The sequence below is a fragment of the Marmota marmota genome, unplaced genomic scaffold (genome assembly GCF_001458135.2).
Source record: "Marmota marmota marmota unplaced genomic scaffold, marMar, whole genome shotgun sequence".
Lineage (NCBI taxonomy): Eukaryota > Metazoa > Chordata > Mammalia > Rodentia > Sciuridae > Marmota > Marmota marmota.
Genome location: NW_025999924.1, coordinates 12,190,060 through 12,214,980, shown reverse-complemented (window position 1 = coordinate 12,214,980; position 24,921 = coordinate 12,190,060). Strand labels below are relative to the sequence as shown.

At 33.3% G+C, this 24,921-nt stretch overlaps 1 protein-coding gene across 1 annotated transcript in view; it reads right to left on the bottom strand.

Moving 5' to 3' along the window:
* The window catches only part of Hcn1 (hyperpolarization activated cyclic nucleotide gated potassium channel 1), a 367,370-nt gene that overhangs the window by 114,754 nt on the left and 227,695 nt on the right, over positions 1-24,921 (bottom strand). The window contains exon 4 of the mRNA XM_015497383.2: positions 3,175-3,393. Coding sequence (XP_015352869.1) covers positions 3,175-3,393 — 219 coding nt within the window. The remainder of the gene's footprint in view (positions 1-3,174; positions 3,394-24,921) is intronic.

Below are 24,921 nucleotides of genomic sequence, written 5' to 3'. Positions count from 1 at the left end.
CATATATATATATATATATATATATATATATATATATATATATATATATATATATATAATTTAAAAAGCAACTGAAATGGAAAAGGCAAAAATGTAAGAGAAACTGGAGTGAATTCTGGAGCAAAATTGACTGGATTGAATGTACTCTGAATGGCAAGTAAAAAATATTTGAAGGAAGAACATATAACATATATTAGCTAAAGTTTACTTCCTTTACATAAAAATATGTTATTATCAGGTTTATGAAAGTAAAAATATTGTCAACATGAATTTTAAAGTCTTTTGTGGCAGATTCCAATATACCTAAAGACAAATACAATGAGAATATTTAAACAATTCTTCAAAAGGTTAAATGTAGAATTATTTTTAAAGCTCAGTAATTCTACTTTTAGATATACACCAAAAGCGAAACACATACTCAAATAAATACTTCCACAGAATTGTCAGTAGTGGCAATTCTCTATTCATAATAGAGAAAGTTCCAAATATTCCCAATGTCCATCAACTAATGAATGAATATACATGATTATTATATCCATACAATTGAGTATAAATCTTCCATAGAAAGGAATGAAACATGAATACATTTTACAAGGTGGACCATCCTTGAAAACACTAGAGAGGTCACATAGTGTAAGATTACATTTTTAAGACATTCAGAACCAGAAACATAGAGACAAAAAGCTGATCAGTGTTTGCCTATGGCTGGGGAGAGGAGGCCATGGGGACTGACTATTTAATGTGCTCCTCTTGGGGTGCTGAATATGAGGTGGAACTAGATAGACATGCAAGTTGTACCATACTGTGAATGGACCAAATGCCACCATGTTGTACACTTCAAACAGTTAATGATGAAATTTTTGCTTAAATTAAAAAATAATAATTTAGCAAAGACTCAAAGTGGCCAAATCACAGAAAGTTCAAATCAATCATATGTTAAGCAGAGTCATCCTATAAGATTAATCGAAAAATAGACATATAAGATCATAATAATACAATTTAAATATTAACAGAAAGTACTGAAGAACTTTGTTGTCTAGTATAATTCTGACTAGAAAATGAGTACAATATTCTATAGCTGAACTTATTGAGGGATATTTGGACACAAATATATTTACAAATATTTTCTTTGAACCAGCTGCTCCTGATTAAATTAGTCTGAATGTCAGGAAAAAAAAAAAACAGTGTTAACAAGTATCCTCCCTTTTACCAAACACAGGTAAGATCCATAATTTGATGACTTGAAATACAGCAAAGATCACAACATCTTTGTAATAAATGTCTACATTATTAAAGAATTAGGATTCCTAGGTTATATCTGATTTACATGAGCCTAAAATCATAAAAACAATGGCAACATATTTAATGTGCAAAACAGTGCTAAGCAACACAGTTCTGGAAAATTAAGATTTGTTTGTTTTTAAGAAAACAGGAAGCAATGATGCAAACAAACTAGATGGGAAAAGAGGACTTTAATTTAAAGCAACTAAAATGGAAAAGGCAAAGATGTAAGAGAAACATCAGATATATGATGTTGTAGCCTTACCTTAAATCACTATAAATTACCCCAAACTCATTTGAATATATTACCTTAGTTCAAATTCACCATTGTATAAAGTCTTGTCCCATCCTATGCTCTTTGTTCTATACAGTTTAACTGGAGTCTTTATTTAAAAATGAACCTAAAAACAATTTTGGTGGTTAATCTTTTCATTGCCTCAGTAATGAAGAATCAACTTCTTCACTGTAATAGATGGTGGCAGTGTAATTACATTCAGGGGAAATAAAATGTCTAGGTTTCCTTTCTCCTGTTGTGTGATTATAGTATCAAGCACTTCTGTAAATAAAACAGCAACTGAAATGCTGTCTTGAAAATTAAGCTATTATCATTCACTAAAAGTATTCTAGAGCAATTTTAACCATCACTTTCAGAAATGACTTTTGGCAGCTCAAATGCCATATACACTATCATGTGCAATGGAGTCCCTGTGTTTTATGTTCTTCCTTCAAGTGTAAAATATTCTCATTTTCTTGTCAGAAAGTTACTAATATTTGGTTAAGGGTATTAGTAGTGTTCTACTAACCAGTGTTTAGTCCCAGCCAAAGTAATTAAGCATATTAAAAATGCAGTGACTAAATCATTGCATAAAATTACTTTTTTTCTCCCTTTTGAGAAAAGTTTAGAGCAACAATCATTTTAATTAACGCGTTGTGCATAAGAATGCACAACAGCAGCTGTTTACATGCATTTTTAAAACTGAAGGGTGTGGTGAATTATCTAGCTAAAGGGCAACATATGTTCAAATGAGTGTATGAATTGTAACATTAATTATGGTTACAGCATGGAGAGAAATACAAAGGGGCATGCGCAATGACTGCCTGTCCCCATTTAGTCAGTTAGCATTTTTCTAACCTATACTACAGAAAGGTATATAGTATAATATTGTGTGTGTGTGTGTGTGTGTGTGTGTGTATATATATATATATATATATATAACTTTTCAAAAATTTTTATATTTTATAGTTGTACATAATATTGGGGTTTTTGTTGACATAACCATACATGCATGGAATATAATTAGCTCCCTTTCAATCCCCAGTGTTTTTCTCTTTCCTCCCCTCCTCCTTCCCCTTGTTCCTTTTCCTCTACTCCACTGGTCTTCCTTCTATTTATTTATTTAAAAAAATTTTTCATGGTACTTTATACATTCACATAATGCTGGAATTCACTGTGTTATATTCATTTGTACATATATACATAGCATAATTTGGTCAATTTCATTCTGTAGTTCCTCCCTTTACCTGTCCTGCCTCCTTCCCCTTCTATTTCCTTCCTCTATTCCCTGGATATCCTTTCATATAAAATTTTTGAACTATGATAGAACACGAAGCATGATAAGACTATATATCAGCTTCATGCATTTTGAAACATGTTTTTCTGTGGATTCAAAATAAGATTTTTAAAAATTTATTATTCAAGATAGAAACTAAAAATAAATGAAAGCTGTGGGATTGTCTTGAAGAATCCTCAAAATATCAAAACACTGTGCTTTCTTACTTTAACCATTTTAGCTCATTATATTTTTGATAGCCAGAAATAGATTTGTTAGTGTGAACACAATTAATTCAACTTACTAACTAGTTGATAAAGTTATAAGAGATAAAACAAAATACCTTCTCTTGATACTGCCTCCTTGAAGAATCCAAAGACTGGATTAATGCCGTGGCATGACCAACAAACATGGCGTAACAGGTGGCCCCTACAATCATGCTCAGCATGGTGATCCAGAGGTCTGACATGCTGACTGGGGCTTGGGCTCCATACCCAATGCATAGCATGTGGCTCATAGCTTTGAAGAGTGCATATGAATACTGTTTTCCCCAAGAATCATTCTGGAACATGCGGAAAAAAAAAGGAAACAGAAGAAGCCATTAGAATAGTAAAACGAAAAGTGAGTGGGACCTGTACACAGAGGCATTACACAAGAGCAAGTACAGGGGGAAATCTTTATAATCGAACATTCACAGAAACACTCTTCACTGCCAATCAAGTGACTTGATGTTTTTCAAATGTTGCTTAATACAATGAAACAGAATTAGTCCACTCTTAATACATGTACATCTAATGAGTTTTTACTTTACTGTTTTTAAAACTAAAATTCTTTGGGGGATAATGATCTAAGTATCTTATAACAATACCAAGAATGATGATGGACTTGAGAAAACCTGATCATTCTTTAGTAATGTACTTGGAAGTTGAAAAATGCAGCAGGTGGGCATGAAGCATATAGGCCCAATTGTAGGAATTTTCATCAAAACTATGCTTTTCATATTTTAAAAGTCTAAAGTGATATATGTGTGGTGTATTTAATCCTTTTATCTTTTTAAATAAAAAACAAACATTTTTGAAATGTAGTTCTTATAAATGGAAACTTCTTTGATGTTCAATCTCAAAGCAGTATATATAAGAATTCAAATGTTAGGTTGAAAATGAATGATCTTGTTGAATTTTTATGAAACAAAATAAAATTTAAAAGGTAAAAATCATCTTGGCAAACATTCTTGCAGAGGGGAAGCTGATTCCCAAGATTAGTTATTAGTTGTAATTTCTGATGTCTCAAAATTATCAAAGAATTTAACATTATCAAGAAAGATGGCAGCAACAACATTAATCAAAGTAGAGGGTCCTTCTGAGACTGAGGCCCTAGACAACTGGTCACACACCCAGAAGTCATCCCTGCCTTTGTCAAATTAACTCTTACATCACCATAAAAATTTAAAGTTATTTTTAAAATATTTTGAAAAATATAGATGTTAGGCTGGGGTTGTGGCCCAGTGGCAGAGCACTTGCCTAGCATGTATGAAGCACTGGTTTCAATTCTCAGTACTGCATATAAATAAATAAAATAAAGGTCCATTGACAACCAAAAAAATATTTTTTTAAAAAAAAGAATATTTTGCCTCATTGTTTTGAATGAGTTTTTTTAAAAAAAATCAAATTTATGGATTTTAAAAAAATTAAATATAATAAGGCGTAAAAGTCCAAACTCATAAACTGTGGAACACGTGAGACTAGCAGCAAATAAACTGCCCCATTAGTTGAAAGAGTTAAGGTTCTTAAAGTGACATTCATGGTGACTTTCTTACAAAATAAAGTCAAGCTGTTATATTAAATTAACCCCACATACATACAAAAAAAACATACACATAAAAGTATACAAAAATATTTTTAAGGCTAGAAATATATCTGTTATAAGATACTATATAGATAGAATAATGAACCCATGCAGAGATTTTTATTTGGGAGAATGAATCCTAAAACTTTTTCATACATGAAAATACACAAGTATTCTCAAGAAAATACACAAGGTTCCCAAAATTTGAAATGCTCCATGAACAAGAAATGGAGTATTCAACAAAGAAATGTATTCTACAAAAATCTCGAGTGTTCCTGTTATTTTAAATGACATATTTAAATTCATGAAATTCAACTCAGACCAATATTCTAAAATTGAATTCATTACAAACCATATTACTAAATGAACAAAGGAATTACACCCTATAACAAAATATAAATGAGGGCTGGGGATGTGGCTCAAGTGGTAGCGCGCTCGCCTGGCATGCGTGCGGCCCGGGTTCGATCCTCAGCACCACATACAGACAAAGATGTTGTGTCCGCCGAAAACTAAAAAATAAATATTAAAAGTTCTCTCTCTCTCTCTCTCCCTCCCTCTCTCACTCTATCTTTAAAAAAAAAAAAAATAAAATAAATGAAACTTGATTCACTTCTTAGTGACTAAAAACTCTTTTGTGCTCCCACAGAGCTCAAGCCTTCACCTGTAAACAGCAACTGCCATCCTCTACATGATGACCTTCTGTGCCTGCACCTACTCATAGATCAGGGCAAGGACCACATCTCACTGATCACATTACATAATCCGGTGGAAGCATTCAACACTTTTATTGTTGCTGAGTGAAAGGGAGAATAAATAGATTTTGACAATGATGTTAAATCTAATGTAAGGTGACTTATTTCACACAAGGGGATAAAGGAGCCATATTGCTAGGGCATCTTGACATCTTAGATATGATACACAGATAAAATCTACATAGTTTAAAAGCCTAATGGGGGTCCAGTGGAAATGGAGCTTTAATTGTATTTTTATTATTTATTCCTTGGTTTTCAGAAGAGGAAGGGTGCGGAGGGATGTCAGAAAAATTTAAGTAAATTTCCCAAAGTAATAATGGTATATAGTAGCTAGAAACTTTCACATAAGCAATTACAATTTTTTAAACTTTTCTCCTTAGGTGTGAATATGCATATACAAGTGCATAACTCAAGTGGGTCTAGTATAGTACATGGGCAATTTTTTCATTATGTTTTAACCTTATCTTCTGCTTTCATTCCACCTACAATTGCCCAAAAATAAGACATGGATTTATCTGTAACATTCACAATGCTCATTTAATCAAACACACACAGTCACACACACACATATACATGCACATACGTAGACACATTTAAACACATACTGGTTTATTCTACAAAAATGGATAGTATTTTTTGAATGAATCCTAAATATGTGAAAATATACAAGTGTTCTCAAGAAAATAAGCAAGTGTCCCAAAATTTGAAATGTTCCATGAACAAGAAATGGAGTATTCAATGAAGAAAGGAATATATTCTACAAAATCTTATAATATAATATATAATATGATCATAACTATATATTAGAAATTGGGGGAAATAATATTTGCATATTGCTTTTATTACAAAAATTCCTTCAAATTAATCTGCTATTCATACAAGTGTGAATAGTTTGCTTCTGATCATACCATAACTAACTTTCCAATGATGTCCAGTTTTGCTATGTTAAACTATAGTGAAAAGTATCCATATATTCAGTTTTATTTTAAAAATCAGATTTTTGAGAAATGTGTTTGTTGGTTTAAAGAGAAAAGTTTTCCATTTAATTTTATAATATATTTGCCAAACTGATTAGAAAGGCTAAAACTTTTCTAAAATCAGTTTGTGAAAATAAACTGTAAACCCTCCTACAGTAAAAACTAGTCATTCTTTGTTATTTTATTTTCAGTTCCCTGACTAGATAATCTGAAAAGTTATTCATATAATTTCTAGCTAGATTTTCTCATCTATAATGAAATTCTTATTTTTCTTCATTGAATTATGGCTCTTTGAAGATCTAATATCAACCCTTTAGATCACAAGTGACATAAATGCTTATTCTTAATTTATCATTTGCCTGCTAAATCTTTTGCTATCATTTACAAAGCAGACATTTTGATTACTTAATGTTGGAAAAGTAAGTCTGTAATTTCCTCAAGCACTGCTGGGTTTCTATACTGGTTAAAATGATCTCCCTAATCTTAGATCATTCATGTGCCTTAATTTTTGAGATTGTTTATTTTTACATTTATTTTTTCTTATATATGGAAAAATAACATATTTTCTTTCATTATAAAAGGATTATACCTTGTGCTGATGCACAACCTTTAATGAACTTCTCATTATCATAGACATAAAAAGTATCTCCTTATAGAAGACAATATAGGCAAAATATTTCAACACACAGATATGGGCAAGGATTTTTTGGATAAGACCTCAAGAGTATATACAAACAAAAACAAAAATTTTTAAATGAGATTACATCAAACTGAAAATCATCTGCACAGCAAAAGAAAAAATAGAGAAAGGGAGAAAAAGAGAAATATTTGCAAAATATGTATCTAACAAATGGTTGATATCCAAAACATATAAGGAAGACTACATACTTGATAGCATAAATAAATAAATATCCATGTTAAAAACTGGGCAAAAAAATTAAATACACATTTTTCAAAAAAAGACATAAAAGTGGTTGGCAGGAGCCTGAATAAATGCTCAATATAATTTACCATCAGGGAAATGTAAATAAAAATCACAATAAGATATCACTTTTCTTCATTAAGAATGGCTATTATCAAAAAGACTGAAAGATTGTAATCTTTAATTCCGGAAAAAATGTGAACAGAAGAAAACACTTGCACACTATGAATGGGAATGTAAATTAGTAAATTCATTATGAGAAATAGCAAGTTTCCTCGAAATATTAAAATAGAACTGACATATGATCTATCAATCTCACTACTGACTGTGTATCTAAAGGAAATGAAATAAGTATGTCTGAGAGTCATCTGTATTCCTGTGTTCATTATTCACAGTAGCCAAGAAATGAAAAGAACCCAAGTGTCCTTAACTAATGAATGGATAAAGAAAATGTTGAACCTATATATAACTGGATACTATTCATCCATAAAAAAAGTCTGAGTCCTCTCGTTTGTGACAATTGTTGGAACTGGAGATTAGTATGTTAAGTGAAATAAGCCAGACACAGAAAGTCAAGTGCAGCATGATCTCACTCCTATGTGGAATCTGAAAAACGTTGATATCATAGAAGTTGAATGTGAGACTGGGGAGATTGGGGAGGTGGCAGAGTACTAAGTTAGAGTTAGATGGGAGTAAGAGGTCCTGGTGATCCATGGCACAGTAGGGTGACCATAGATAATAATAATGTACTCTATAATTCAAAGAGAAGATTTTGAAATCTTTCACCACAAATGATAAAGTATTGAGGAATAAATATTTTAACCCAATTTAAACCTTGCACAAAATATACATGTGTCAAAACATGAAATGGTGCCAGCCTTTATATATATAATTATTATGATTTTATGTAACAGTTAAAAAGTAAATTTAAAAATCCTTTATTCTCTAGTGTCTCTGTATACATTGGTACTTATTTCTGAATTAAATATGTATGCTTCATTGATCTATTTGACCATGTCTGTGCTAATAACATTTGCTTTAAATTAGTGACATTATCATTTATTTTAAAATAATATAAAACAAGGAGCCCTTTTCAATTCTAACCCCCTCCAATTCTTCACATAGTGCAATGAAACTTCAACAAGACCCTATAGTAAAGCAGGTAAAAGTCAAATACAATCTGCTGGATATGGTTCAACTTCCAGTGTCTTAAAACTAAAGAAAAGAAAAATATGCAATAATTTAATGTGTTTTATATATATATGTATAAATATACATTCACACATATACATGCACACACATTAGTGAGTAAAACTGTATCATTTATATCACATGTATATATACACACACACCTTATATTTTAAAAAAAATTTTAGTTGCAAATGCACACAATACCTTTATTTATTATTTATTTATTTATATTTATGTGATGGTGAGGATGGAACGCAGTGCCTCACATGTGCTAGGCAAATGCTCTACTACTGAGCTACAACCCCAGTAGAAGATTGTAAAGCAGCCTATCAAATAATATGTTTTTTTGGATTTCATGACCTGTTGAACTTAATATAAAACATTAGCACTGTATTTTTAAGTATATTAGGAGGTAGTGAGTTATTTCTCTTCAATTCACATGATAGAAGTTTCTTAGTTCTTCAATTCATATTTGATTTTTTGAGAAAAATATCTCAAATTACTGAAATGCCATGATTCTTAGCAATAGTACCTCTTTCAAAACTCAGTTATATACTCATATATACTTTTGGTTGGAGAAATTTACTTATGTTTCTCATATTTAGTGCTATGATATGCATACAAGCATTTGCCATCCACCCTTGGTATTATAGGAACATTAAAATGACTTTAAACAGTAATATGTAGTTATTGCACCACTAGATTATTATTTCCATAAAGATTGATTTCTAATTATTTTAAGAGTTTGTTCTTCTCTTTTCCTGGGTCAATTAACCCTCAAGATCTAAGTGTACTTTTTCTGGCTTCAATAATTATGATAAAATGCAACATTCACAATAACTAGAATTATAAATTAAAATTTAATGATGCATAATGTCATGCATATTTTTTCTCATACTTACTTTAATGTTGTACATTATCTTAAAATAAAAACTAAACAAACACACACATATATAACACACACATACATATATATATATATATATATATATATATATATATATATATATATATTTTTTTTTTTTTTTGGTACTAGCGATTGAAGTGGAGGGTGGGGGGAGGTACTTATCCAGTAAGCCACATCTGCAGCTCATTTCTTTTTTCTTTTTATTTTGAGACAGGATCTCACTAAGTTGCTCAGAACTTAAGCTGCTGAGGGTGACTTTGAACTTGCGATTCTCCTGCCTCAGCTTCCTGAGCCTCTGGGATTATAAGTATGTACCACTGTTCTGAGCCATCATTTTTAAACTTGTCTTGTCCATTAACCCAAACTTTTTATATTAAGACCATTAGTACTACTTATAAAATGGTCCTAAAATCAGGCATTATTTCAGCATTTTAAGTGTGATTTTTCATTTATAAAGAGCTTTCCAAGAAAATAAAAATATTTTCATGGGGCCTCTCTTTGTATAACAAATATATGCAAATATAAGCAATTATATTTAAATGTATTTATACATATAAATATTACTAATATCATATACACACACATACATACATACACATAATATATGTATACAAAAAGATACAGCAGAAGAAATAAGCATATTCCTACACAGGCATTATTATATCATGTCCTTGCTATTCCAAACAGTCTGGAAACCTAACCCAGTATTGTTATTACATGTTGGTAATGCAAAGTTTAGAAAAATTAAGACATTTCCTTAAGGTCATACATTTGTAGGTACCAAAGCTGGAATTCAATCACAAGTTCATCTTATCCACATAATAAACTTTCTCTGTTCCAATCATCATAGCCATTTATTTCATAACCATTTATATGAATAAAAGTCAAGATAACTGTAATGCAGAATTTTGAAGCCTTTTCATAATATGACCATATCACAGAAATTCCTCAAATTATGTTTTATGTTAACAAGTCAAAGCAAACTACTGCTATTTCTTAAGAAAATTTAGAGAAAAGTTATCCAAGATTTTCATCATAGTACTCTTAGAGAAAATCCCAGCGTAAGTTTGAATCCAATCAAGACAGTTTGGCCATACACTTGTCCTTCATTCTTACATTTCAATGTTGGTCAAGAATCCTCACTGGGTTTTCTTCCTCTCCACCTGCCCCAAAGCCTGGAATGGAGCATACTACTGGTAACCTAATGCAAAAGTTTCTCTGGAAGGATCCTTGCTGAGGATCTATACTCCTAAATATGGAAAGTACCCGTAGAAAAAGAAGGCAGGTTCAATATGAAACATTAATTGATTCTGTGTGCTTTCATTCAACATCTGGATCAAGGAAAATGAGCAAGGATGTCATATTTCCTGTGTGTTGTTATTTAATATGTACCTTTCATTAATTTTATGGGGTAGAGCCAAGAAGGTTTATACTGATGATCCTCAAATTAGTGGATCATCTCTTTCAATGGTATTCTAAAACAATGACCTTTCATTGTTTTCCTGAATTTGCTACTTGTCTGGGGCTCTCACCAGCAGAGATGAGAAACAGCAGTGCATCACTTTTAAAAAATTGATCCAATAATCATTTTTGTAGGGTAGACTTATAATGGATTCTGAGAAAGTTTGAATTGTAAAGGATCTGGGAAAATTTTTACTCTACCTTTTTCATTGTTTTACTCTGCTGATTTGAGGTTTGCATATACTGGTTGTGTCACCATGTTTGTATAAATGTCAAAATATAATCTACTGTCATGTATAACTAAAGAGAACAAATTAAAAAATAATAATAACATCATTCAGAAAAAAATCTATGGAAACCAAAGTGAAATTACAGTGAACACAAAGAACCATAATTCTTTTTCTAGGTTCAAATTTCTGTTCTTAATAAGCAGAAGCCCCTGATTCATAAAAGAAACAGAAAAGTTAAGAATGTTTTTTTTCCATCTAAGTATAATCCTTTGATGTTCATTATTTGTTATTAGATCAAAATTGTTAAATATGCACTTTTGTCTTTTACATGGTAACATGTTATTAATAAGTCATTAGATTTTCTGTCTAAATAATTTAATGGGTAAGTCAATTTATATGAAAGATGGTAAAATGTTGAAAAAATTTTAGCTTTTTATGAGGCTTAAATTAGAGATAATCTAAAACTCTGTAAGTAACAGGACTCATGAATAATAAGCTTTCTGTTTTCTACCAAAAATAGTTCTGTATATTAAGCACTAAATTTATTAATGGTGCATGTGCATGTGTGTGTTTGAATTTAGCAAATATATTTATAGTGCTTTCTGCTACCAGGTAAAATTTTGACCTTTTTATAAATGTACAAATCAAGAAAATGCTATTAACTTCTGATGTTCTGAAATAGGCATAACTAAAATACAGAAAATTTAAGCCACAAGTAAAAATGAATATATATGATTATAAGAAGCTTATTTAACTTTTTTGCTGAGTTATAAAGAGCTTCTCTGTTATCACAAATAGCACTCTCTGACCTATTTCAGATTCTGAAATTTTACCTTTGTCATGTCATAATTTTCCCTTAACTTTTAATCTATTCATGTCATTTTGATGGTTTAGTTCCAAGTTCTGTGACCTTTCATTGTTTTCCTGAATTTGCTACTTGTCTGGTGCTCTCACCAGCAGAGATGAGAAACAGCAGTGCATCACTTTCAAAATATTGACCCAATAATCATTTTTATAGGGTAGACTGCTAATGGATTCAGAGAAAGTTGGAATTATAAAGGATCTGGGAAAATTATTATTCTACCCTTTTCATGAGCAAACCGAATTTCAGAATTTCCTGATTAAAAGATGAAAATATACAAAATATAAAAATTTATGCAAATAAATAAAACTACATACACTTACATATATAAACATGCCCAATTTTATTTTATTTAATATGTATGAAATGTTGCATCTTAAAGTCATGGAAAATAACAAGTCATTTTTCCAAGATCTTACCTGGTTTGTCTATGAATTGAAAAACAAACTACATGCTTGCAGGTATTATTTCCATTATATTTGCATAATCATAATAATGGTCATAACACCATCAATGACAATAACATTGAATATGCTTTATACAGATCTCTTGCATGAGAATCTTTTTAGATTTGGTGATTTTTCACAGTAACCTGTGGTTGCTAAAATGGCCTTCATTATCTTTGTATTGCAGATGGTGATGAAGTTCAGTTTCAGTAACTTGTCTATGGCCTCATAGTAGTTAGCAATATGTCTTCACTGGATTTCTGGCCTGATGATTGCAGAAATATGGCTATTTACTATTTATACTGGGGATTGAACTCAGGGGCACATAGTCACTGAGTCACATCCCCAAGTCTTTTTTGTATTTTTACTTAGAGGCAGACTCACTAAGTTCCTTATGGTCTTGCTAAGTTGCTGAGGCTGCTTTGAACACTCAATCCTCCTGCCTCAGTATCCCAAACCACTGGGAATACAGGCATGCATGCCATGGTGCCTGGTGACATGTGGCCTTTTAAGCTACATCTTAATAATTGCTATCTTGTTCATTGCTCATATATGGATATTTAAGAAGAAAGGTCAATCATGGTCTCCATCCTGAAAGTGACAGTGAAAGTCAAACTATTATTATAATATGTCAGAGTAAAATAAAATGCTCACTGTGATCTGTCCTGTCCTATATTGTTGTCTAGTCATCCATTTTCTAGCACATATACTCCTGAGATCTCTAGTTAGTTAAATTATATATAAAACCATTCCCCTATGAAAAATTTATTACAATCACGGGTTGAAAAATGATCAGTTAAAATTATTGCATTACTTTAGAAAAATATATTAAAAGTCATCTATTTATAGGTAAGTACTAATTATACATATCAGAAACAATGCAATTTACTTAATTCTAAAGACATGACTGTAAATTGGCATACAAACAAAACCTTGAATTACAAGTAATGCTAGAACTTGGTGTATTGATCATGCAATCTAACAAGATAAGCCTAGGAAATCTTCTGCTGTGTAAGGCTCTGTAAAAAGACAGAAAGTATTGAGCACTTACAGCTATTTTTAGAAACCTAACTCCAAACCTAAACCTCTTATCCTGTGATGCGTAGTCAGTGTATTCCTAGTAGGTAAGGCTTCTATGTCAAAATTATTCCTCTGATAGAATATTCTGTTTTGATTTCTAAATCCTCATAAGCCTTATACAAATGTAAGTTGTATAATGTATTGACTCCTTGATCTCTTGTACAACTTCACAGAAAATTCAAATACTTAAAGTAGTACTTAAAAGAGGCAAAACACAACTTCTTAGATCAACAGAATCAATCCAAATACTCTTTTACTAATACTTAGAAAGGTTAAGTCTCTAGAATCTCAGTTGTCTCTGATAAATCAATCCTCCGTGTACATTTGAGTCTGTGTGTGTGCAACATGTGTGAATGCATACATGAGAAAAAGGCAGAGACAGATTTCTTTTAAAGGCTCAGATGATCTTCTCTCAGCAATATCCTTGAATCTATATGGAATCTGATTTGGAAATTTGTAGCGAACAGAAGCACAGAAAGAAGATTATTGAAACAAAATCTGTTTCATTATCTTTCTCCTTTAAAAAAAAAAAACAAAAAACTTCTGCCTTTTGTTCTACCAGCAGATATATAATATATAATTCCTATTTCTGATGAGTTCCTTTTGATTCTCTTAAATCACAACAAAAGTACATGGACAAATGTTAGTTTGATAGATACAGTTCCATGGTATTACTAACCAGAAAAACTAATGAGAGCAGGTACCCACTGAATGTTAGAGCATTTCATTTGAAATCATGCTAATGAGGACATTTTAACTATTTTCTTATGGCACAGAGAAGAAAATTATGGTAATTTTATTTTTTAAAAAAGAAACCTTTCACTGCACTTCTGATGGTTAAAATAAATGAAAGGAAGCCAACTAATATTATACTCCACTTATGAGGCATCTATTTTCAGGGATGGAGAAGAAATGGAAAAGATTATCAAATGGACACAAAAGTGGAGTATCCCTAAATCCTTCCACAAAATCTTAGTTGCTTCCAGTTCTGATGTTACCTGATGCCAACATCTCCCACATTTTTACCACTTTGGCTAAGAGGAATAAAAATCAGTGTTTGATGAAGGGAACACACTACTTAATGTTAATTCCCATAGAAGAATGAACTGTAACATCTTAATCAGACAGAATGCCAAGTCTGCCACAAGTGCCAAAGATTAACCTTTGGAATGCATCCGTACAGGTCATAAATGTGTCTTGTTTTGACTTCCTCCTATGTGGAAGGAAGCAGCAGTATGGCTCACTGGCAAAGCTAGTGAGTGTCTTAATAATTAACAGCATGTATTTCTCAGTCAGCAGGGACTGCTCAGGAAAAGAAGTAAACATTCAAAACTTAATGATTTCTCCTGTGCATCATTTCTATGACTCATGTTAGATTTTTCCCAAGCTTGTTCTAAAATGATACATCTGCTCCAGTGATTCAATAATCTTCCATTTCCATGTTTCTTTAGGTATTATTGACACAGGTTAATAAATTTATTTGTGTGTGTTGGAGTGTGACGGTGTATGCAGGTCCACCTCAGAATGGCCTAGAAGAGGAATGGGATAGTGATATCCTTTGCATGCAACCAACCAACATTCTGATGCCAGTTCTGTCAATAGCAGAGGAAGAAGCAGAAATAAACCTCAGGGAGACATATCCTCTCATACTGAAGAAGAGGGTTCAGAGAGGAATACCCAATTCTCCAACCAGAGAAAATTATGACAAAAATCACTACTTAGAAACCTCTCCCAAATATTCTTTAAAGAGGCTTGAACTTACCTTTATTGAATCTCTCTTTTAAAAATGTCAATGACAATGTCTATGGAAGGCCACTATTTAAGTATCTACATATTAACATTAAGTCAGTACCCAAATATCTTCCTGCAATAGAGCCAAGTTTCCATGAATGACCCCCTCAGGGTCCAGGGCTGACACTCTGGAAGTTGGAACTGGGTAAACACATGGTAACCCAGAATGAAGACGGAATGAGGAACACCCCAAGATAAACATTTTAGAGGGAGAATAAAGCAGGATTGAATGACATTAAATTGAAAGCAAATGACAGAGGTAGGACCTATCAATTGAAAGGATATAGGATCAGAGTACATAACAGGGTGTGCAGACAGAGGGTTGTGGTTTCAGGATGCCTTTGGCTTGCCTTTGTGTACCATTAGAAATAAAATATGTGATTAAAATGGGAACTGGTTCAAAGAGGTTTTTTTTTATCCTTTCTTTATTATGATGAAATAATATGCTAGATTAATGAGGAGTCACACTTGAACATTGCCAAAGGATGAAATATCAGATAGATAGATACAGTTCCATCCTAGGAATAAAGGCATTGGCAGAAACAAAACAGAAAATGTCAAATTCGCAAGAGAGCAAATTACAGTATTGAACAACTAAACAGCGTGTGCTTCCGTTTTATCACCCAAATACCATACAGTCATCAGAGTAGCAGACTTGAAAGTACGTAATTACCACAAAACAACCAGTCAAACACGCACAGACAACAACAACAGCAAAGAACCTTTTTTTGTCCACTCTCTTTATCATCCAAGTTTCCATTCCCTGCCTGGTCTGTAGCTCTAGGCAGTTTTATAGTATACTTGATTTTAGGCCATATTAGGCCCTACTTTCAGTTACTTGTATTATCAGGTGTTTACATTAGGAAAAATGACTTGGCATCTTTAATAGCAATGCTTGCTTTTGGTGTATTTCTTCCCAGATCGTCACCCCTAATAACTCCAAGGCCAGCCCTTGTCCTTCTTCACTTTTGCTCAAATGAAATTATGCTTCTGTGGTCAACACTGCAGCATGGCTAGATATTATCATCCTGTCATGTCTTGTAAGCAGTGGTTGACACTAACCTGAGCCATCTGTTCTTGTACCTTGGACTTTGGTTCTGCTTTTTCATTTCTAGAATCATTCAAGGCCTCTTTAACTGTTTATTTTACTTTGTACTTGAATAGAAAAAAATATATATAATTCTTCATCCAAGAAACAAATGGTTTATTTTATTAAATTTCCTTGTCTAGATTCCTACAATATTTTTATCACAAATCACAGTAATTTATGGCCTCCAGTTTAACTCTCTTCCAGTCCAGATTTTAGAGCAATTGACAACAGATCCAATCATACAATCCCATACTTAAAGTTTTCTCATAGCCTTAAGAGTAAGTCAGTTCTAATACGGAGAATATTCTCACTATAGCCATGAGAATCTGGCTATAGTGATGCCCTGGCCTCTCTCTTCAGAAATACTCTTTAACTTCACAGTCTTTGTACTAAAACCCAAGATTGTTCTCTTACCATCCCGACCTACTACCAATTCCCCAAACAAATCAATTCTCTGTGCTCCATGCTTTCATATAGGCAGGTTTCTCTTAATATGCTTTCTGGTTCCCTTGCTCTTTGCCCAGCCACTAATATTACTCTTTCAAAATGCAGCCCATTTGGGGACTTTCTCAGAGATCTGACTTCATTCCTCCACTTCGGCCTTCTCAACTTGATGCAGCTTCTCATCTGTATGGGCCCAGCCCTTGTATTCCCATTTATCACTTGAGTGCATCATACCACCCATTTATCTTCACTTGCAAAACAAAAGGTACCTAAGAGCAGGGGCCAAAACTAACCATTTTTGTATCACATACATCCAAGAGAGTGGTTGATAGTGAAAACTATAAAACACATTTAACTATCTTAATAACAGTATTATGCTCTTCTATAATGTTACCAAAGTTACCTTGAATTATGTTTGAGGTCAGAAAGTCAGATACCTTCACCTGAACCACAAAAGAAACCAAGATCGCTTATGAAGATTCATGGTATTTTCACTGTGTAAAAATACCTCAGTATTGAACCCAGAACCTTGTGTATGCTTTTGCATTTTTGTGCATAGTACAATTATAAACAACTAAGCATATATTTAAATGCTGTATAAAATTGAAATAATACAAAATAGTTCAAGTTTATTATTCTATTTATTCTTTTTCCTCAAGAATACTTTATCAAGAAATCTGTATCACTGGCTAATTTTTTGAAATATAATTTTGTGTATTTATTTCCTTACTTGATTTGCTTCTAGAAGGAAGGCAAATGCCTTTTCAGAATAATAATCAATGATTCATTTTTTTTGCACTCAAAGAGTTCAAAGAGTTAAATTTGGAAACACCATTGTAATAATACAAATATTATTCATTACATATTTTCTCAGGCAACAAAGACAAAATGCATATCCAATATACATAAACTGATAAGTTGCCTAACAGCAGTTCCTTGTGGTTCTCTGAGAAAAGGGTAAAAAAATCTAGCATTCACATCAGAAGCAAAAAGTTTGGACTATTACTCAAATATAAAGATGTAACTAGACTAATGAAAAAGTGCTCATAAATATGATAAGAAATGGATGCATGGTCTGTATATAAACATGCATTTTTATTTATATGATATGGTTATTCAGCTTCAACTGACTTTTGTACATATTACAAATAGCAAGACAGAACTACTTTTTACTTTCCAAAATACATTAATTAGATGGATTGCACTCAATATGCTCCAATTTTCTCTTTTAGACTAGAGAATAAAAGTGGCAGAAGTTTCCCCATTTAAGAATAACTCACAAAATTTTGGTGTGTGTCATCAAAGCATACCCTTTCCCTTACTGTACCTCCAACAAATTAAGAAAGACCAAAGGCAACGAGAGCATTTCAAAACTTTTCCATTCTTATATTTCAAAATAGCTCATTGACCAGTCTTAGAATTTTCTGGGCTTCCCAAAATCATTACTCAGGTACAGACAAGATAATAGGATGGGTTTATTCGTGGTGCTGGGGGTTGAACCCAGGGCCTTGTGTATGCAAGGCAGGGACTCTACCAACTGAGCTATATCCCCAGCCCCCAAAGGACATATTTAAATACACTAATGTTTCACTGTGGGCTGGGTTTGTAGCTCAGTGGCAGCAGTGCAATCAATCAATAAAGTTTCATTGTGCTTTGCAACAAGCCTGAACTATGGTATAAGGCACAAAACTCAGTATTAATGAGAACAATAACATATATTTTTCATACTTCAGTGTCAAGCATGTAATGTTCAGGCATTAAATATTAGTAAATTGACTATCATTTAGTTGTACATCTCTAGGTATTCAAGCACATAAACAAATGGTCACGACTAATTTTCATTTGTTCACTATGTTAACATTCCTATAATATTTAAAGTCTAAAAAATAAAAAAAAAGTTCCCTGAGAAGCTATTTTTATTAGTATTTGATACTAAATTAGGTCAAGGTCAGTGTTAGTGTTCAAATCTATATTTGTTTTTACACAGTCCTATAGAATTTGACCTTAAACTGCTATTTTGTCATGCCATAGCTATTACAGAAAAAGTGATCATGTTATACCCAGTTTCATTTCTAAAATAAATGCAAGGTCATTGCCTTCAGCAGGTGTCTGGAAAGGATATAGTATAATATTTTTAATTGTGGCACTCAGCACAAAACCGAATTGTTCAAGCCTTTAGAAAATACTCAAACAAAAATAAATAAAATAACAGGTTATATATAGTTGGTTATGATCAATTTAATTTGGTCAAGCAGAAAAAAAAACAGCTTCCTTAAATAATAGCTACCTAGGGTCTCATTAGTGTACGGGAAAAAAAAAATAGCAAGGTCATGCTCAAGGTATATGACTTCATGGTGGAAAATTTCAATCCTCCAAACACTTCCCAGAAATGAAACTAAAAGCTAGAGGAGCAACACCATCAGGCAGATTTCAAAATCTCATTTGGACCAGTGGATAAATATTAAGAGAGAAAAAAAGTTTAAATTCTAAATATATTGAGGTATATATATTTTACAAAGTAAGGTTGACAAGGTTGGAGGGGGCATGGAATGTGTCTTAATAGGATGGCATAGAGAATTATCACTGCACACGTTTGAACCAGGAAAAGTGGCACCTTGAAATTCTCAATTAGAAGTTTTATGTGAGTTATATCTTAGGAAAAAAAATCAACAAAAAATATGAATTGATATTATGAATGGATACAAATGCAGTTTTTATTTATCTTTTAATCTTGGCTTGCCATATTCAGAGTAAAAGAAAAAATGATTAGAATAAACTCTGTCAAAATGCAGAGGTAAGAAAATATATTCATAAACTGTATTTATTGAATATCATATACAAACATAAGGATTAAACATATGGATGCCTCCAGTTATATGTGCTTCTGTCAGTTTCTATTGCCCTGTCTTGAGAAAAAATAATCACCTATCACAGAGCTCATCTGAGCTACAAAATAATGTTGATAGCATTAATGGACTTCTAATCTATTTAATATTGTTTTACATGCAGCTTTTAATACCAAGTAATCTGATCTTTTCTAAATGACATTTTGGTAGGAAAAAGGCCATATGCTTAGGCTGGCAAACCCATGAGGAAAATAATAGCACATTTTCCTTTAGAATCTAATGCTGATAAATCAACATAACTGTCAACAGCTGGGTCCTAATATTAACACAGATGTGGGAAAGGAAAGCAAACACAACTGTGGAAATGGAAGCAACACTATGCTTAAGGATATCCGCCATCTGGGAATTGCTTCTTTGAGCATAAGATATAAATCTGCAAGCCAGTTTGCCTGTGGAAATTTCTAATACTTCCTGTAAGAATATTTTATTTTAATTTGGAGATTTGTATATAATTCTGTGTGCCATTAACATTACCCAATCTAGAGGAATTACCCAAGCACAATTACACAGTTTTCACAATTGCATTGGAGTGACTTATCTTCACAGAATACTAGGAAATTTATAGTGATTTCCATGGAGTCCTTTTGCATATGTATCACTCTGTACTGAAAAGCACCAAGGACAAAGAATTTGGTGCTTTGACCAGGCATCTTCTAGGACACTTTCAGGAACTTGGGATGAACTCTGAGGAAACTCAGACTGAAATCCCCTATGACAAAGTACTCATCTATTTTGTTAAACAAACCTAAAGAATTTTGAACAGGTGTTTCACATCCTGAAAGATCTATGGCACAACTACTAAGATGGGACAGTATCATGGGAACAGAGGAACAGTTTGCAAAGTAGCCTTCTACGTATTTCTTGCAGGCAGCTGATGGGAGGTACTTCAGATGCAGGGAAACAGTGCTTCAGAACAGATACTCAAATCCTCAAAGCCTGGTGAATAGGAGAGAAAAACAACAAACATGTGAATCAGAAACCCAGAGGAGCACTATTCAGGATGCCAGGGCAATCCAGACTCAGAAGAACTCTAAGAGATTGGACTAAGTAGGTGAGTGTTTCTGTGAGGAGACTGGGATGAGGCATGGTGCTGGAAATCTTCTGGGTGCCACTTCATATTTTCATCTCAGAATTTTGGGCCAAAAGATGTCTCTGTATATATTTTAAGTTTAGCTTAAAGGATTTCTCCATAGGTAGTGAATTGCAACCTAACTTGATGTGTAACAAGCCATAACCTGTTCTAGGAAGCAGCCAACTCTCAATCACAAGTAGCCCTGTTCAAACCAAATAAGACATATTTGAGCTGTTAACAATTGGACTTTCTTTACTGTACTTTCTTTTCTGTACATCACTTCCTTTTCTCTAGCTATAAATGTAACCTGACCATGTGTTTTGGCCAAGCATTCTGAACTTTTTTTTTTTTTTGGTTTGTGCTGCTGCCAAATGCTAGAATTGCAAATAAAGCCAACTGAGATCTGCAAACTAGATTTGTTGTAATTTTGTCTTTTAACAAGATCTGCCCTGCACCGGTTCTTCATTCAGGAAAGTGAACTATATGGATTCCAGGACCATACTCCCTTGTTTTCCAAGCCCCGCTTGGATTCAGGCACTGGGGAATTCTGACAGAAGTCCAGAGGTAAGGAGACTCTCTCTGGTCAGTATTGGAGGTTCACACTTTGAAGAGATGGAACTGCTGGTGTTTTCTGTAGAAGATCATTGCAGCCCTGTCACCATTACTCACTTTCTGGACTTCTTTTCTGTTTCTTTTTTCTTCCTTTCGTTCTTTTTTGTTTTGTTTTCTTGGTACTGGGGATTGGACCAAGGGGCACTTTACCCTCGAGTTAACATCACTAGTCTTTTTATTAGTTTAAATTTTGAGACAGATCTCACTAAATGGCTTAGGGCTGCACTAAATTGCTGAGGCTAGTCTCAGACTTGAGATTCTCCTGCCTCAGCCTCACAAGTTGCTGGGATTACAGACGTTCACCACTGTGCCTGGCAATTTCTGGGTCTTACTGATGGAGACAGTTCTGTTATTCTCCCTGGGTATCTTCATGGTTCTTAAATCCCCTTTTTTTACAACTCAGTAAATAGTCTCCTTTTTGAACCTTTCCTCAACAGTGTGACTTGAGAGTTCCCTCTGTTCTCTGTTAGGCCCCAGCCTGTGTGGTCCATAGAAAAGGAAAATCCAGACAGAAACAGAAATAAACCTCATCTAAGAGTCACAGAATGGTAATTCAGTAGTTAAATCACTAAGAATTATATGAAGCTATGAAAGAATTTGCCTTCTCTAGGTGTCTACCCTTTTTTTAAAAAGCAAATTTAGACAATCAGAATCTAAAGTTTATTTTGTTTGTAAAATACTATATTTCTGCGATTTTAAAGGAACAAGCAATTGGATTATAGGAGAGCTAGTGTCTTCTCTTTACATTCCCCTTGCATCCTCTCCCACTCTGCTGACTCTTTTATCAATACCCAACTTCTTTCTCCTGTGTATCCTCAAAGGCTTTGGAGTTGCAATATGCCCAGCTTAAAAAATGCATTATTTATACTCTTTGGAATAATGGCATCTGTATTATTTAGTACTGGCTGAGAAAGTGAAAGTCCAGTTACTAAGCAGGGCTTCTAGAAACCAATTTTCTGCTCTCTTCTTTCTGAGATGTGAGCATGATGGCTCTGGTGGGGACGTGGTCTTCCTGAGTGGCCATGGCACACAGTCTGGATGCTGATGACACTGTGGAGGTGACATACCAGCTTGGAGGGCCTATACTCAAACTACCTATATGAGAGCTCATTTAATGCAGAACATAATCACTAAATCTCTCTCTCTCTCTCTCTCTCTCTCTCTCACACACACACACACACACACACAAACACATACTACATGTTCCTTGTCACTCAGATCAGAACTCCATACTCAAATGCCCCATGACCTGCTTCCCATTTTTCTATCTTATAATCAACAGAGTCCCTTAAAATGTACCAGGTCTATGCTAAAACCACAAACAACTCCATTTCCGAAAATGACAACAAACTTGCTTATTCCATGTGTCTTACTTATCCTAAAACATGACAGTTTCATTTATAATTAGATAGTCAAGAGAAACTCCTGCCCAGTTGCATGTATGAAGGAAAATGTTCACAGTAGCATGGTTAACAACAACAACAACAACAACAACAAACAAACAAAAAAACTAGAAAATACATATATATGTAATAGAATATTACACTGCACTGAAAATGAACAAACCATAACACTAGGCAATAGCATGGATGAAGATATCATGAAATAATTAGTGAAAGAAATGAATTCCCCAAGATAAAATTATGGTTTATTAACTTTTATGTATGTTTTTTGAAAGTAAAACAGTGTAATATGAAAAATATACTATTTTCATGTGTATATATTTTTTAAAAAACTATTTTTCTTAAGGAAAAAAAAAAAACAGAAATGAATGTTGAAATCTGTCTTAATTAGTTTGGCCTACCTATAGTAAAATGCAATTGTCTAGATAACATAAATAATAAACATGTATTTCTCATGGTTTTGGAAACTAGAATGTCCAAGATCAGCATGCCAGCATAGTTGGATTCTTGGTCAGGCCCTTCTTCATGGTTATGTACACCTACGGCCTTTCTTTGGTGCCTGCATGCAGAGACAGAGATTCCATATCTTCTTCTTTTAATAAAGGCATCAATCCCATTAATGGGTACAGGACATGCTACCCCAAAATATGGCAACTTGGAAATTGAGAAAATAGTAGATGCAGGAAATTCACTCTGATCTGCTCCCACTTTCTGTGAGAGAGCTGGCCATAACAGAGTCTCTATCTACCTCTCATGAAAGTAGGTCACAAGACCCTTTTATGTCAAGTGTCTTGCCTTTTATCCTGAGAAATGAATAATACTGCAGAGATGTCAAGAAAATCTGTATAAGCAATCCAGTTTATTACCACTAGATCATATTCCCTTTAGTTCAATTATACTTTCAAATGACAGTTCTCACTTATCAAATGTAAGCATAAAAATATACACAGTGTTCTGTGTTCTGGAGGGGTTTCATTTTTTTAACTTTAGCTAAATATATTTGTTATATTTTTCTCTTATTAGTCTGTCTCTTTTTTAAAGATGTGTCACCCATGAACCATATGGTGGGGGGGTAAAAGATATTACTTTTCTTCCTCTATATCATCATGGGGCTCCACACTTATGATCCATCTCATTGTAATTACTGCCTGAAGGTCAAAAATCCAAAACCTCACATTGAGGACTACATGAATTTTGGGGGACACAAATATTCAGTCTGTAGCAAATGTAAATTTATCTGGTACTGGGGATTTAACCTAGGGGTGCTTTGCGACTGAGCCACATCCTCAACCCTTTTTTATTTTTTGTTTTGAAGGTTCCGAGGCTGGACTTTAACTTTTGATCCTCCTGTCTCAGCCTCTCAAATTGCTGGGAATAAAGGCATGCACCACAGTACCCAGCATAGCAAATGTCAATTTTTTCTAATTTATAATATTTAAATAATTATAATCACATATGTACATTTGTACATAGATGTTTTGCATTATCAGTTGGATACACCTATGCACATAATATGAGTTAAATATGCTAAGATGTGTCGTCTACCTCATGCATATTTTGTAGGATCAGTTTTCAAATGAATCAAATTTTTCAAAAAACCTTCCAGCATCAGCAATTTTTTTTTTTTAATTTACCATCATGATTCAGTTTAGAAAAAAAAAAAATGTGTCAATCACTTATCCCATCCCTTTTTCACCTCTGCTACTCAAAGTCATTCTGTTACCAGGCCATCCTCCTCTGCAATACTAGGATGTTGATGGGAAAAAAAAACAAAAAAAACACTGAACTCAAGGAACAGAACAGCATTCCACATGTAGTTTAAATGTAAGAGACACAAAAGTCCTGCAGTGGTTTTCCATCTCCTAAAATCCACCTTCTTCCCACCAGCATGCAAGTTCTCACACAGTCAAGCCCCAGCTTCCCTTTCTAAGTTTTTCTATTTCAGTCCCTTCCATAAAGCCTCTACTGGAGTTAAACTCCTCCTTGCTCCCAGGAAACTCTTGGAGTTTGCAGCAGTGGAGTCCTCCTGTGGGATATTTCTGTTTACTACATATCCACATGTCTGGAATACTCTCATATTCTCTTTTGACAGGTTTTAA